At 34.9% G+C, this 14,390-nt stretch overlaps 1 protein-coding gene and 1 pseudogene across 2 annotated transcripts; both read left to right on the forward strand.

The window, feature by feature from the left end:
* The first annotated feature begins 1,869 nt into the window (after positions 1-1,869).
* On the forward strand, positions 1,870-9,692 carry LOC140807344 (uncharacterized). Of its 2 annotated transcripts, XM_073164158.1 has the most exons (11): positions 1,870-2,045; positions 2,483-2,561; positions 3,581-3,796; positions 3,956-4,092; positions 4,338-4,382; positions 4,462-4,515; positions 5,964-6,068; positions 6,192-6,398; positions 6,624-6,709; positions 8,061-9,037; positions 9,150-9,692. In XM_073164158.1, exons 3-11 carry the CDS (start codon positions 3,616-3,618, stop codon positions 9,350-9,352), a joined length of 1,995 nt encoding a protein of 664 aa, XP_073020259.1. In that variant the 5' UTR covers positions 1,870-2,045; positions 2,483-2,561; positions 3,581-3,615; the 3' UTR covers positions 9,353-9,692. The 2 variants fall into 2 exon arrangements, with proteins under 2 accessions (XP_073020259.1, XP_073020258.1); XM_073164157.1 differs by lacking the exon at positions 2,483-2,561.
* A 1,227-nt stretch (positions 9,693-10,919) lies between these two features.
* LOC140807918 (short-chain dehydrogenase TIC 32, chloroplastic-like) lies at positions 10,920-14,081 on the forward strand (annotated as a pseudogene).
* The last annotated feature ends 309 nt before the right edge of the window (positions 14,082-14,390 follow it).

Genomic DNA, 14,390 nt, shown 5'->3' on the forward strand with positions numbered 1-14,390 from the left:
CCGTAATTATATCTAGATGCCCAACTTAATACCCTTTTAGCGATCTTTTTTGACTTGGCAATATTAACTGCCAAGGGGGCAAATTATTTCCAAAATACAATTAAGGATGTATCTTAACTAAGTTGGTCGCGAGTAATTTGGAGTTTGATTTGATGAAAAGTTCATTCGAGATAGTTTGTTAAATTTATCGAACTCGAGTTTAAGAATATTCGGCTCGTACGAACAGCTTATCATTAAGTTGAGAAGAATGAGAGGCAATTTATATTATACTGGTGAATAACAAGTTTTTTATTTTCTATTTCAATATGTGATATATAAAATTTGTGTGTTTGGGAGTCCCTAATGATTATATAAACCAAGATTTTACCATTATTGTAATTTTAGAGAGACGAGAAAGCGAAAGCTCATGAGTTTATGTGCCCGAGCTTGAGATTTGCTAATTATTTTAGTTAGTTTATTGGGCCGTGAACATGACATTGGAAGGTAACATGCATTGTTTTTTCGCTTTGTCCCAAGTCGAAATTGTGGTGAAAGAGAATACATAAAAATTCTATAAAATGATCGGTATACTCCTTATATTTTCATACATTAGTTGACCTTTTGGCTAATATTACTCAAAGAGCTCGGAATTGAGCTTGTTCAACGAGTTTGAAAATGAATTTGTTTAACGAGCTCAAGCCAGATTCGTTATGGATAGTAAACGAGCTATTAACAAATTGAGTTCCAGTTAGTCGTAAGCTGAGTGATTTTCAAACGAGTCCAGCTCAAACCTAATGATAAAAGCTTGAATCGAACTAGAGTCTATATATATCTGAAACGAGCCGAGCTCGAACTTAATATTGTTTGACTCGGTTTTACTCGTTTCCCTAAATACGATACAAGTAAACAATTGTGAACTCGACTTCTATTTCACTGGAAATCAAATTAAACATTGTTAATAGTTTTAGGCCTTCTTTTTCTTCGCTATACTTTGACCACTTTAACCTAAAAAATTTTTATCAAAGGATTCGTAGTAATTTAAATAACTAATTGAAAATATTAAATTCCAAAAACTGTATAGTATGTTATCTCAGGTGGACTTGAATATATAATAGATGTTAAAATTAACTTATACTGAAATGCACTATAATTTTATAGCATTTTGAGTTAGCTATTTTCATAAGCGGTGACAAATATGAATTAGTTGTCACATAAATCCATTGTGCAGCAACGCTTGCATTGCATTAGATCCGAAGAATGACAAATTAGTAGCAGATAGTCACCAGCAAGAACATCGAGAAATAATTGATACACACTACAAAAAGTTACGTGTGTGAAAGTAACTTATCGAATGAGTAATATGCTACTACATAAGAACCACATCTTAAACTTGTATGAGTCGCATAGATATTCCTAATGGTATTGGATCAAAGAGCAAGTCACGATGATGATTTTGTTATAAGATCATGTTGTATCTCAATACGAAAATGAAGACGCTATGAATTATTTGATACTCATTGTATCTTTCATGCATGGCAAAGTGACAATATATGGACAATTCAATTAAGGTGATAGAATGGGAAAAAAAGGTTAAAAACAAAAAATATATAACACGACAAAGTTATTTTATCAAAAACAATCTGTACTATTTTACTTGAACGATACGTTCGATCAAGTGATCTATGAATCGACTACTTAAAGTTTGCATATCCAAAGAAATTTGATGTTTTAAATGCGATACTTAAATTTATATGTAAAGTTGTAATAAATTAGTTGGTAATAAGTTACATTTGAAATGTGTAAAAAAAAAACATGGTCGTAAATCTTTAATTTATAAAACCTAGGGGAAAAAAGGGAGTCTAGTTTCTACTTTTCACAATGTATATATTCTCCCCATTTCATGACATTCCCACCTTCGTTTCAGTTCTCTTTAAAAACCTTCGCCGACTCTGTTCTTCTCCCGTTTAGGTAATAGATTCATATCTACGAATCCGAGGACGTCGTTTCCGCCGACGAGCAACCGTTTCACTTGTTGCCGGCGATCATCCTGTCACTCAATTGGACCGGTACGTGATTCTTTTCACTCATATGGACTGGACTGTAGGTTATATGCGGATCGCAGATCACGTGATCTCATGAACCCTAGCATCTGTTGTTTGTTTTTCTCCTTCATTTTAGCCGCGGACAATTTTTTCAGGCCGACATCTGTGGGATTGCTGATTGTTTATATGTTTGTTTTTATCTGTCTATTTGATTTTGTTATGGATTGTGAACTGAACCATTCGGTACGTTGCTCGTTTGTTCATCTCAGCTTAATGAGATTGTTTGCGCTTATGCAGTGGATCTGTTTTTAATGTTTTCTTTTCCGACCTTTTCATTGAAGGGCAAGTTTTATGTTGTGGTTCTAGGTCTTCCATGTAGAATTTTGCATGAGTTTGTCCTATTTGGAATTATTTGCATCATTGAATCAGTTGACGGATAAGATTTTGACACGTATCATCAGGAATTTCTTTTGTGGTGGTGGGATGGTCATGTGAGGAAAGAAGAACATGGGCTTCAGCTACGGTGTATTTGCTGATTATGTATGTTGGGGATATGATTATGTTGTGCATTTGGGAAAATTTGATTCCTAATCTTTGTGATTCACTATATATTTATTGTTGGGTGGTGGGTGTGCTGTGTGCAGTGTGCTGACATGGATATTACTCGTTAGTACAATAACGTAGATATAGGGCTAGCAAAAACATTGAGCTTATGAAATTACTTTATCAGGCATTGTTTTTTAAGTGCGTATACAGCAGAAACAGTTCCTGTTGGACATAGACTTTTTTTTCAAACAACTTGCCTAAAGAAACAAGTTTCTAAACGGCGATCCTTAGTTTGGATTTTCTATTTAATCACACTCATAGAATATTTTCAGACTATCTTCTGTATGCTATAGGAATAGCATAATCTTTATGTTGGTTAGTGGTCAGTTGTGAGACTTCAATAATTATGCTGAAAACTTCGGATGATCTGTTACATGAGATTCGTCTATATCTATATTAATTATTAATGTTTATCACGTTGCAGAAGATCAATCTATATTCTAAACAATAACATCCTTTGACGTACCCTCACTCACCACCTAGTAACTATACTGCCTCCAGAGGCAATTAAAAAATTGTGCTTGTCTACATAGAAAATTTGACTAGATTTTCATTTGGGTTAAAATGCATCAGTTTTGCCATATTAATTATTGATACTTGGTTGTCTAGATTTTTTTGCCCATGCTTTATTTCCTTCATGTCGCAACTGCTTTAGTTCTTTGCATATGTCCATTCATCGAGGTCTTGTTTTATGACATTGGCAATTCAACTAATTGAGCCATTATGAATCCTCATTTTACATCCCTTTTGATAATCAATTTCGACCTCCTACTCATGAGATGATGGGTTTTCACGAACGAAGTCAAATATTTTTCTTACCGTAATTTGAATATTTTTGTATAGCTTCATTATTTGGTTAAAGTATTCTATTTTACTCTCTTCTTTTGGTTCAATTGAGTCTGCATTTTTTGCTCTCCTCCATATATGATAATGCAATCTATATATCCGTGCAGTGCCACCACACGATCTTCTTGTAGTTCGAGCTTAGATGTCTGTTGCAAATCTCTGCACCAGTGAAAATCTCAATGCAATGAAATCAGATGAAGGGAATGATTCCCTTGAGAATTTCATCAGACAAGCTGTTGGAAAGGAACCTGTCCTTCCCTTTTCAAGAACTGGGGACAGCCCAGTGCAGTGGATTCAGTTGCTTCACTCCTTAGAGCAGCCAGGTGCGTAAACAATTTAAGCCTATCTATTTTAGTGTAATGCTCTTATGTTGCTATAGCCTATAAGCCATTGACCCGTGGAAAAATCACTGGATATCATCGAGTTGTCAACAGCCGCTATATTTTTCTTATTAATTTTTGCCTCATTCGACTTTCTTACAGATCTTCCTGGTTGGCCCTTGCTTACTCCCGTGAAAGTTCAGATGCAGAAGTGTGAGAAGTGTTCCCGAGAGTTTTGTTCGTCAGTTAACTACAGGAGACACATTCGAGTTCACCGTCGGTCTCTGAACGTGGATAAGGTTTTATGAATTTTACATGATTAAATGAGAATTGTGGAATATGGACAGCTTTTTCCTGAATTCTCGAGCTTTCATAATAACATAGTTTATCTATTCTGTTATCATATGACAAATTTTCCTAGTGTTACGATCTCCTAGCATATTGTGGTGAATCTTAGATGTCAAAATTGGTGAAGACAGACTAATTGTTTTTTTTGAGTTTGCGTTTCTCAAATATTTCTGATTCTTGAGTTCACATTATGTAGGAATCTCACAAAAACAGGAATTTATTGGCGGCTTTTTGGGATAAGGTAATAGATTACCTTCCCTTGTTGCATTTGTTTCTTATTTATTTCACCATTATTTAATTAATTTCTTATTATCCCACAGCTATCACTGAAGGAGTCCATGGAAATAGTGTCGTTGAGTGATGTGATGCTGAAGGTAATTGCCAACTAAATTCTTTTCTATGTGGGGCATATGTCTGTTTTACACAAATGTTTGACCTCATGTTTAATTGTCTGCCTGTCTGCATTGTTTCAAGGGAATTGCTTTGTTTGATGATAAATCAATATTGTCCATGGTAAGAAAATCTAACCTGGACTTGGTAGTTCAACAATATGGACTTTTAAGCCACAATAGTAGGAAAAAACGATGGATGAATCAAATGATCTCTTTCTGTTTCAAAATGTTAATGTAGGCTAGGATTTTCTTTTGGTTAGTTACCTGTTAGTTTGTTTCAGATACTCCTATCTAACCATTTTGTGTTTTCATTTTTCATGTAAATAATTTTGGGCTTTTATTAGCTATACCAGGTCTTGACCTCAAACACGTCTATTATGCCTCCTATGATATCATTATATATTTTTGTACATATCTGTTGAATCTTTGATAGCAATCTAAACAAGTTTTTAGGCGAATGAAAGGTTTTCAAATATTTGTTTCACCATATCTAAAATGTGTATATGTATGGCATGCTGCTCAGTTTGTAGATATTATATCAGTCTTACATTTCATCTGGATCCTTTATGAAATTTAGTATTTTCTCATTTTGTAGAAATTTTCTTGGCTGAGTACTAACTGAATTCGGAAGTCAATGGATTTTGTCTTGTATATTCTGAGAAAACAGCATTTGGCTTCTTCATCCATAATGACACGGGTGCATGAAGAAAATTCGCGTGTGTGTTAATGAATTTTCTACACATTGATCAGAATCTTTTACATTCTTATAGAAAGTCTATATGCTCATCTTTCTTTCTTATGGCTACTAGTATTATGTTATGATCCTTGTGCTTTGACGGGGTTCACTGTTGCATTTGTGATGGTTATAGGATTTTCCTTAAAAGCAGAACGCTCATTTTAGTAGTTAAAGTAGATACGTTCACATGGAAGTGCACGCACTTAAATTCATTTCTAAATATGACTGTGTGTGCTGTTGTGTTCTGTTTCATTATTCCGTTTTCTATTCTGTTTTATTGTTGTCGTTGACTGTGTTTGTGTATCTAAAGATACTTGAAATATTGTGTGCTTTTTTGGGTTGACGAAAATCACTGACAATTGATGTTGCCTACAAATATGAGAAGCACAATAGTACTAGGCAACTATATAAGGATTTCAATAGCTAGTTTCATAAAACGAGTTTGAAATATGGGGACTTGTCTTCCTTAGGTTGTTTTTATTTATTTTTGAATGATTTCAATTTCTTCATTATCAACAAATATCAATTTTCCTCAAATTATGCATACTTTATTACCTTTCCTAATCCTTTTATTCAAGAATAACATGGTCTCCCAATTAGTGAATTAACAATGCGATATCCTTCCTTTCTTTTTTGTTGAATTACTGGTCTTTCCTATAATATTCACTGATTAAACTGCTATGTCATTGTTCAGGATATTCCTGGATCGTCGATAATTAGGGCTTTGGCATCCTCTATTCGCAAACCAGGGCTGTGGACTCTTCCGCCAGTTTATGTGAAAGCTGGCTCTGCATTATTGGTGAGGAAGCATAATTTTACGCCAAACTGACACCTGTTCAATCGTCCCTACCTTCTCTACGCTGCTATCATTGCTTTTGCTTTTTGTTCTTTTTTCCCTAAGTGAAACTTACTTTGGTCTCAGGACATTATTCATGCTAAGCCTCCCAGGCTGCCAATATCCTCACAGGAGTTGTTCAGCATCCTTGATAATGCCAGCGAGAGAACGTTTTTATGTGCTGGCACCGCTGATTCTGTGCAAAAATATGTTTTTGATGTAGAAGCGGCTAAAAATAGCCTTGAGCTGAAAAATTTAGTTGCTTGCACTGGATTCCTCTTCGAACTGCAGCTGGTATTCACTCTTCATCAATCCTTTCTTCATTTGTTACTGTGATTAGGTACCTTTGAATCACTGCTAGTTTATCTCACAATATGCGGTCTGAAAGATAGTATTTTTGTGGTTGAATGGTTCTGTCTTCCATTAGACAGAGCCATACCTTAGTCTGTTGGCTCAGTCTTGTCTCTTGAGTAATTTAATATGGTATACAATATATATGGCTCGTGCTTTTGTAACCAGGTGAAAGCATGGGTTGCAGACAAAGATGCAGAGGCTTTGAGATGCCACAAGCTGCTTGTCGAGGAGGAAGAAGCTGCTCAAAAAAGGTATTGAGCAATGGACATGTTATGCATGAAACTTTACTTACATCTCTCGCTTTCTCTTGTCTGTGTATGCATATGCATAATTTAATAAATGTATTTGTATGTTTAGTATATCCTATATCATATATGTATGTGTTATGGAATTGTTATGCCTTTGGAGTTAACCTTCTTCTAATTGCGTATCTTTTACTTGTACTTATTTTGTGGCTGTCCTCTACATAACAGAACATAGTTACTTGGAATTTGGCTGTTGTTTGTTGGTATTACTTAATGAGTGTGATGGCCATTATGTCTAATCAGTTTTGTTTCTGTTCTATGTAGTTGGTCTTGAGTATTGTTGTTTGTTGGTATTACTTAATGAGTGTGATGGCCATTATGTCTAATCAGTTTTGTTTCTGTTCTATGTAGTTGGTCTTGAGTATTGTGATGTCTGGTATCCGCATGTATTATCCGCTGGTCAAGTAAATATTTCCAAAAAATGTAAACTTAAGATACTTTCTTTTGGACTTCTTTGGTAAATTTTATGATCAAATGGTCTTGGAATTTGCATCCTACGTTGAGAATTTCTTGGATGTTGGGGTTGTAACTGTATGACCTCCTTTTTTGTTAGTGTTAGGAGTGTTGATCCAATTAACCTCGAGTCATACTTCTGCCCACTTAATCCCTCAGTACTTTTTATTGCTTCATTTTGTTTTTACACTTAACTGCGTTGTGTTGCTAATTGATTCAATTTGACTCGTTATTATTTTTTTGAATTACCCCTAATATGTTTCAATTTTTTCTAACTATTGAAGTCGTTAGAAAAATGATTGTAGTTAATCAAATATTTTTAATCCTAGATTCTGATGTAGCTATAGTAATATTTTTTATTCAAAATTATTAATGAATCTAATATAAATTAATTAAAAAAAACTCCAATATTTAGTTGTTTAATTTTAAAAATGTGCTACATTGGGGGTTAGTTAATAATATGAGAGGACATTTGGTGCAATTAATAGCATAAGGGGTGAAGTGTGTATTGAAATAGCTGGGAGAGGAAAAAGGATTGATTTAAGAGTGTGCTTGAGGTATTGGAGGCAAGGTGGAATGAGTTCTAAGATTAACATAGCTTTTCTTCTATCAATTCATGCTTATTCAATTCGTCAAAAAGCAAAAGCAATTGAGTCTATTTTAAAATCTATTTGTTGTGATGTGCTTTTGGTATTGGAGTCACCAAGTAAAACCTTAATGTATTTTAAAATTCACTTTGCTTCAATTACATAAACGAGACATGACTTATATTGAGTAATGCCAGTGCTGATGGCATTACGAGCCAATTTACTCATTTTACTCATTCTGGTTGTGGTTTTGACAGGCAAGCGGAACTTTTGGAGAGGAAAAAACAAAAAAAGCTTCGTCAAAAGGAACAAAAATTCAAGGAACACTTGTACGAGGGGAATATATACTTGAATGTCACAGTTGATGCAGTAGATGGACCAGTTTTGGCTGAAGTATCTGCGACTCCATCCCCATCTGATTCTGATTCAAATTCACCAAATGCGGACAAGTTTATCCAGTCCTACTTAGACTCCTTACAAAATCACAGCAAAGAAGAAACAGATACTGAAGCACAGTTGAATTTTAACACTGAACATATAATCCTAGACGATTTTCAGATAGTTGAGCCCAGTGCATATGATCACCAGCATGTTGCTATCAATAATTGGCAGGTTCTAAAATCACACAAGGCCGGCTGGAATGGCTTTGGTTTTAGGAAAAATCTTCAAGCATTAAAACCCGAAGCTACACAAAAACTCCGACCTACCAAAGGCCAGGTTCTAGTTAATGGGAACAAAGTGTGGACAAGAAAAATTAAACCAAATAGTGCTGGGGAGAGCTTGAAAGCCACGTTGCCAAGAGAGGTTAGTTGCCAAATAGCAGATACTAAAAGCGAGGTGATGATTGGTTCTATTTCTGTTGCACTTAAAGTTTGTGATTCACGGAAACATGAGTGCCGTCCAGATGGATCGATAGACACTCCTAGTATTGAGCATGTTGGTGAACTAACTGAAGCAGACAGTGTCCGGTCTGGCACAAAAGGCGAACCTTTAAGTACCTCCCCAGTTCAGAGCAGTAAGGAGGAATCAGACGAGATGTTTAGTATGTCGAGTATGAATGATCGATTTTCATCCAGTGAAAGATGTGTACCATCACACTCGCCAGACAATGACGACGACGATGATGACGATGATCGTGACAGTGGAAAGGACGTCTATCTACTTTCAGGCGAAACCCCTCAACAAGAACGTGCTCCGTTCTCCAGCATTACAGCTAAAGAATTTCTTGCACTGAGTACGCATAGTTTTACTGTTTTATAGTGATCCTTCTTTCGTCGTATTAACAATTTGCACAGACAAAATTCACCTTTTCCTGAAAATACAAATTTTATCTGTTTGTTGTGAAGGATGGAAGAAAGCTGTATCTGCTGACCACGTGAGACTAGTCCTTTCTTCGGGATCAGAAACTCCCGGAAACTCTGACAAAGTGGCCACTCAAGCATCCGTTCTTGGAGAAATTAACGTTCTTGGTAACGTTGAGAACCGGCTTGGCGGATATTCTCATGTAATGTCCAGAACAAAACCGGAGAAGAGTCTGCGAATTAAATAGAGACTGAAAGAAAAAGGTGTTGTCTAGTATAGAGAAGAGCATAATCAGCTTGTGTAATGTTTTACTCAATCGCCCTTTTCCAGCAGAGGTTCCGTTTTACTAGAGGTCTTCTGTCACAAAATCGGAGTAAGTTTTGGAAGAAATTAGGTCCGTTATTATTTTTATTTTTTACATGGGGGCAAGGATGGAAGGCAAGACTTATGCTTTAAATAAACCGAGTCTTATTATTGTTTCGTGAGAGTCGACAATCGGGTTCCATGTCTCATTGTTACTCTTTTATTTTTACATGGACCAAAGTGGTCGAGCCATCATTCAATCTAGATTTTTATTAGTTTGCTTCAATTTTTTTCCCGGGTTTCTCTTACAATGTTGTTTTTTGCGGTTTGCTACGACTTGATTGTCATAACCATTGAGATTTATGGACTTTTTCCTACTTTTAATGGGAAAATCAAGAGATACTTTTTTTTAAGCTTTGTTGAAGTATGCTTCCGGTGTTTTGAAATCCATCTCGATTTTTTTTTTTTCCAAAATTAAATCATCCATCCCAATTCAAATACACGCATGCACCTGGCTGTTTGCATCAAACATAACAGGTTCCATGTAAAATATTTCGTATAAAATAACCGATATATAAGCATTTGATATGAATAAATTATTTAGTTATATTACTATTGTTTTATTCACATCCAATCACTTAAAATAATATATTGTGGACTTTTGTATGAATAAATTTGAGTAAGCTTGATTATCAAAACAAAAATTATATAATATTTTCGTCAATTTGGTCGAGGTTGTGAATTTACTTCCTAGTTTGAGATTTTTCCATTTCCGAGTAGTTCCATTAACCTTGAAATTAAGCTCGCATATATGGAATTCCAACTCATTTTATAATAACTTAATAATTGTTATTAATTAATAGTTTGTAGCATGAAAAAAAGTGTCAAAATAAAATCAAACAAAATGTCAGCAAAATTTACTTATTAACAATTTTCGTCTGGAAAAAATATAATAAAACAAGTTAAAATAAGATGTTGAAGGGAATAATTTAAAATATTCAAAACTTTGATAGAGATCACTTGGATATATCATTAAGACTGCCTTTGGTTGAATGTATTTAAAATACATGAATTTCTATTGTAATTTTATTATCAATAATTAAACAAAATGATAGACGAAATTTTTAATCCACACTTTATTTATTTGGCAAAAAAACTTGTGTGAGACGGTTTCACGGGTCGTATTTTGTGGGACAAATCTCTTATTTGGATCATCCATGAAAAAACATTACTTTTTATGCTAAGAGTATTAATTTTTATTGTAAATATAGATAAGATTGACTCATCTCACATATAAAGATTTATGAGATCATCTCACATGATACCTATTCTATTTATTATACATTAGTTATACGAAAGAGAATAAATTTCAAAAATCTAAATTATTAGATGAACTGAATTCGTCATAATTAATATAAAACATTACACAAACATGCCACATTGAATTTAATTTTACGATAAACTACATTATCATGGATTGCAAGAAACTTGGTTGCAGTGGCGTGCTCGTGAATGGTGAATGAGCCATAGAAACATGGCTGAATGGAATACCACGAATTGCGTACACGTCTCCCTTTCCCTATGATCCGCACACGCAAGCCACTTTTTCAAAACATAATCCGATAGAACGTCATTTCTTCGAAGATTTCGCCGACTGTTTGTCTGAATACTCCGTTTTAGATTCGAGGAAGATTGTGAACGGGAGTGATCTATCTCAGCAAATGTGGCTGATTGAAAGGAACTGGACATCTGGGTTTTCTTCTTCGTCTACTGCTGAAGAAGTTACCAATGGAATTGATGGTTCCGGGCTCACTGCCATTGTTACAGGTTAATCACGCGAAGAAGAAATCGTGGTTTTGATTGTAACTGATTTGGAAGAAGAAAATGTTGGTTTTCCTACTGGTTTTTTTATTTATTTATTTAATGGCCTACTCCATCCTTGATATTTGTAATGATTGTACCAAAAAAAAACTTGGATGGAAAAGCATTAGGAATGACTGAATGCTGAAGTTATCTTTAAATTCTTAACTTGGGATTTCTAATCCGTGGAAAAGCATGTGTTTCTGTAATCTCAAAGTGCCTCCAAGTCTTGCTCATATCCTCATACTTTAATTGCAGGGGCGTCGAGTGGTATAGGTTTAGAAACTGCTCGAGCTTCTTGCATTGCGTGGCGTGCATGTCGTAATGGGTGTTAGGAATGTTTCTACTGGAAAACAAGTGACAGAAGCAATAGTTAACGAAATTCCTGCTGCGAAAGTTGATGCAATGGAGTTAGATCTCAGCTCAATGGCATCTGTTAGAAAATTTGCATCTGAGTTTACTTCATCAGGGCGGCCACTGAATCTTTTAATGTAGGTAGATCACATAACACACTTATGGCTGAACTCTTATGTTTCATTTCATTTGTTGAATGTTGAGTGTAGGAATGTATGCTTTTAGAAAAATCATTTGTTAGATTTGAATTTTTTTTTAAAATCAAAAGTTATACCAGGAGGGAGTGTACTTATGCATTTAGGAGTTCTTTATTACCTAAGATAGTTCAATCTCTCATTTGTGTTCAAGACAAGTTTCGATATGACCAATTAATGTGGAGGAGGATTTGTATGTGGTGGTATCATTGTAATTAAAATCTTTTTAAACTGTTTAACAATCCAGCGCCGCATTTAGAATGTTGTTCCACATAGTCAATACATATGATAACAGGGGAAGTTGTTCCCCAACATCTGCCATGTCCATTTTTTCTGTCAAGTGTACAATTTGCATCTAGCATGTTCTAAGTATGGATTGGTATGTTCCACTATCAGTAACAATGCAGGAATTATGGCAACACCGTTCAAGCTATCGGAAGACAATATAGAGTTGCAGTTTGCCACCAACCACCTTGGTATCTATACCTCTTCTTCAAATTTATTTGTGTGCTCGTATGCTAGGAATTTTTTTAATTCTGAACTTAAGCTTCATGCATTTCGAATAATCTTTTTTCAGGTCACTTTCTTTTGACGAATTTGTTATTAGACACGATTAAACTGACAGTTTGGGAGACTAAAAATGGAGGGAACTCAGGGAAGGATAGTGAATGTTTCATCAGAGGCTCACCACTTTTTGTATAGAGAGCGAATTTGCTTTGATAGTCTTAATAATCAAGAAGGGTGCACCTTCCTTTTTTCATTTTAGCAGATTCTATCTGCTATTGAAATCGATGTGTTTAAATATTTAACATCAATTCTCTGTCTGCAGAGACAACAGGTGGCTTGCTTATCGCCAATCTAAACTCTTTAATCTACTGCATGCTAATGAATTGGCCAGACGCCTTAAGGTGGTTCCTTTTCCTTTAGCAAGTTCGAAGAAAATCGAGGGTGGGACTTATGATTTGTTGCTTTAAAACATTTAAAACAATATTTGAAGAGTTCCCCGGATTTTGGACTTGATTTAGCACACATTTAAGGCTATTTTGCGCAATCTACCTATTTTTCTGGATTTGAATCAAAATATCTGAAAATTCTTGAATTTCTGATCTTTTATATATCTTGAACAGGAAGACGGTGTTGAAATAACGGTAAATTCACTTGATCCTGGAGCAGTCACGACTAATCTTTCCCATCACTTGGGTGTTTGGAAACCTCAGCTTATCTGAAGGTAGGCCACATTGCTCGGCTTGACATGCAGACCAGATATATGGCTGTACCTTTGGACCTTGAATCCCTTTACATTTCCTTCGTTTCATTTTAGGCAAAAAAGTGCAACGACATGTTTTTGGATGAATATTTACTAAAATAAAGTGTCTCTGGAATCTGTGAACGCTCATCCATTATCCAACTTACTGTGCAACCATTTTTCATGATACCGGTTTTCTCAGCATACTCGATAAATCGGTGTTTAAAAATGTTCAGCAGGAAACCTTCTTTTCTAGTTGTAAATTGCAACACATTAGTCCCAAGTCAGTTTCACCCCCAAGTCCACGAGCCTTCATAAATGAGGCTATAGACAATATATATTCGCTAGTAACTAATTCATATTTGTAATCATTTTATCACAATGATTAAGCCAAAATTGTTGAAATTATTAACTGCAGTCTTATAGAACCACTCACACCTAGGGGTGGGAAAAAATACCGAAATACCGAAATACCCACCCCTACTCACACCTCTCTTATAATTCAATGAGTTATCATACTCACATTAACGTGTCGAATCAAGTACATGGCCAACCACTAGCTATGTTTTGATGCATTGAAAGTTCAATTCTAACTCTTCATGGTTTAAAGGGTGCTTCAACCACTTGTTATCTAGCCTTGCATCTGCAACTAAAGGGGACAACAGGTGCCAATTTTGCGGACAGGAACATGGCCAAAGCAAGTGCGAAAGCTGGAGACGGATATGGCAAAGAAACTCTGAGATTTCAGCATGGATTTGATCAAATGATAGTTATGATTCTCCAATCAAGTTTGAAATTGAAAGCTGAGACTTTTATCTGATTCTATATCAAAAAATGTACCCAAATATCATACATGGTTGGATTATAAATATAATGATGTGTATCATGTAGATTGCTCCTAATGAGCTGTTAAAATTGATGTTTTTTCATCTAAATAGACCAGGAACGTCTCTGTAATTGAACACAATCTTCTATTTTCCTTGCTACAATGATATACCCTATGAAGATGAACCTTTTGTTTGGACAGAAATCAGTGGCATTTTATGTTGGTAGAAATCACAATAGCAAAATAAATATTCAAAATTTTTAGCCAGTCATATATATTTTTAAAATTTTTAACCATGATAATTGGGTCACACTCAGATTTCCACATACATTTTCTGTTCGTTGTTCTAAAAATAAGGAAAACTTTAGTTTTTATTTCCCCCTTCAATGATTAAAATTAAATTATTGACACAATCTTCTTTATATTGTAAGAAAAAAATAACACATATCAGAAAGAAGGATAAATGTGTAGGAATTGACGATGACCATTGTTTACATCTTTT

The sequence above is a fragment of the Primulina eburnea genome, chromosome 12 (assembly GCF_022965805.1).
Source record: "Primulina eburnea isolate SZY01 chromosome 12, ASM2296580v1, whole genome shotgun sequence".
NCBI classification, from domain to species: Eukaryota; Viridiplantae; Streptophyta; class Magnoliopsida; order Lamiales; family Gesneriaceae; genus Primulina; species Primulina eburnea.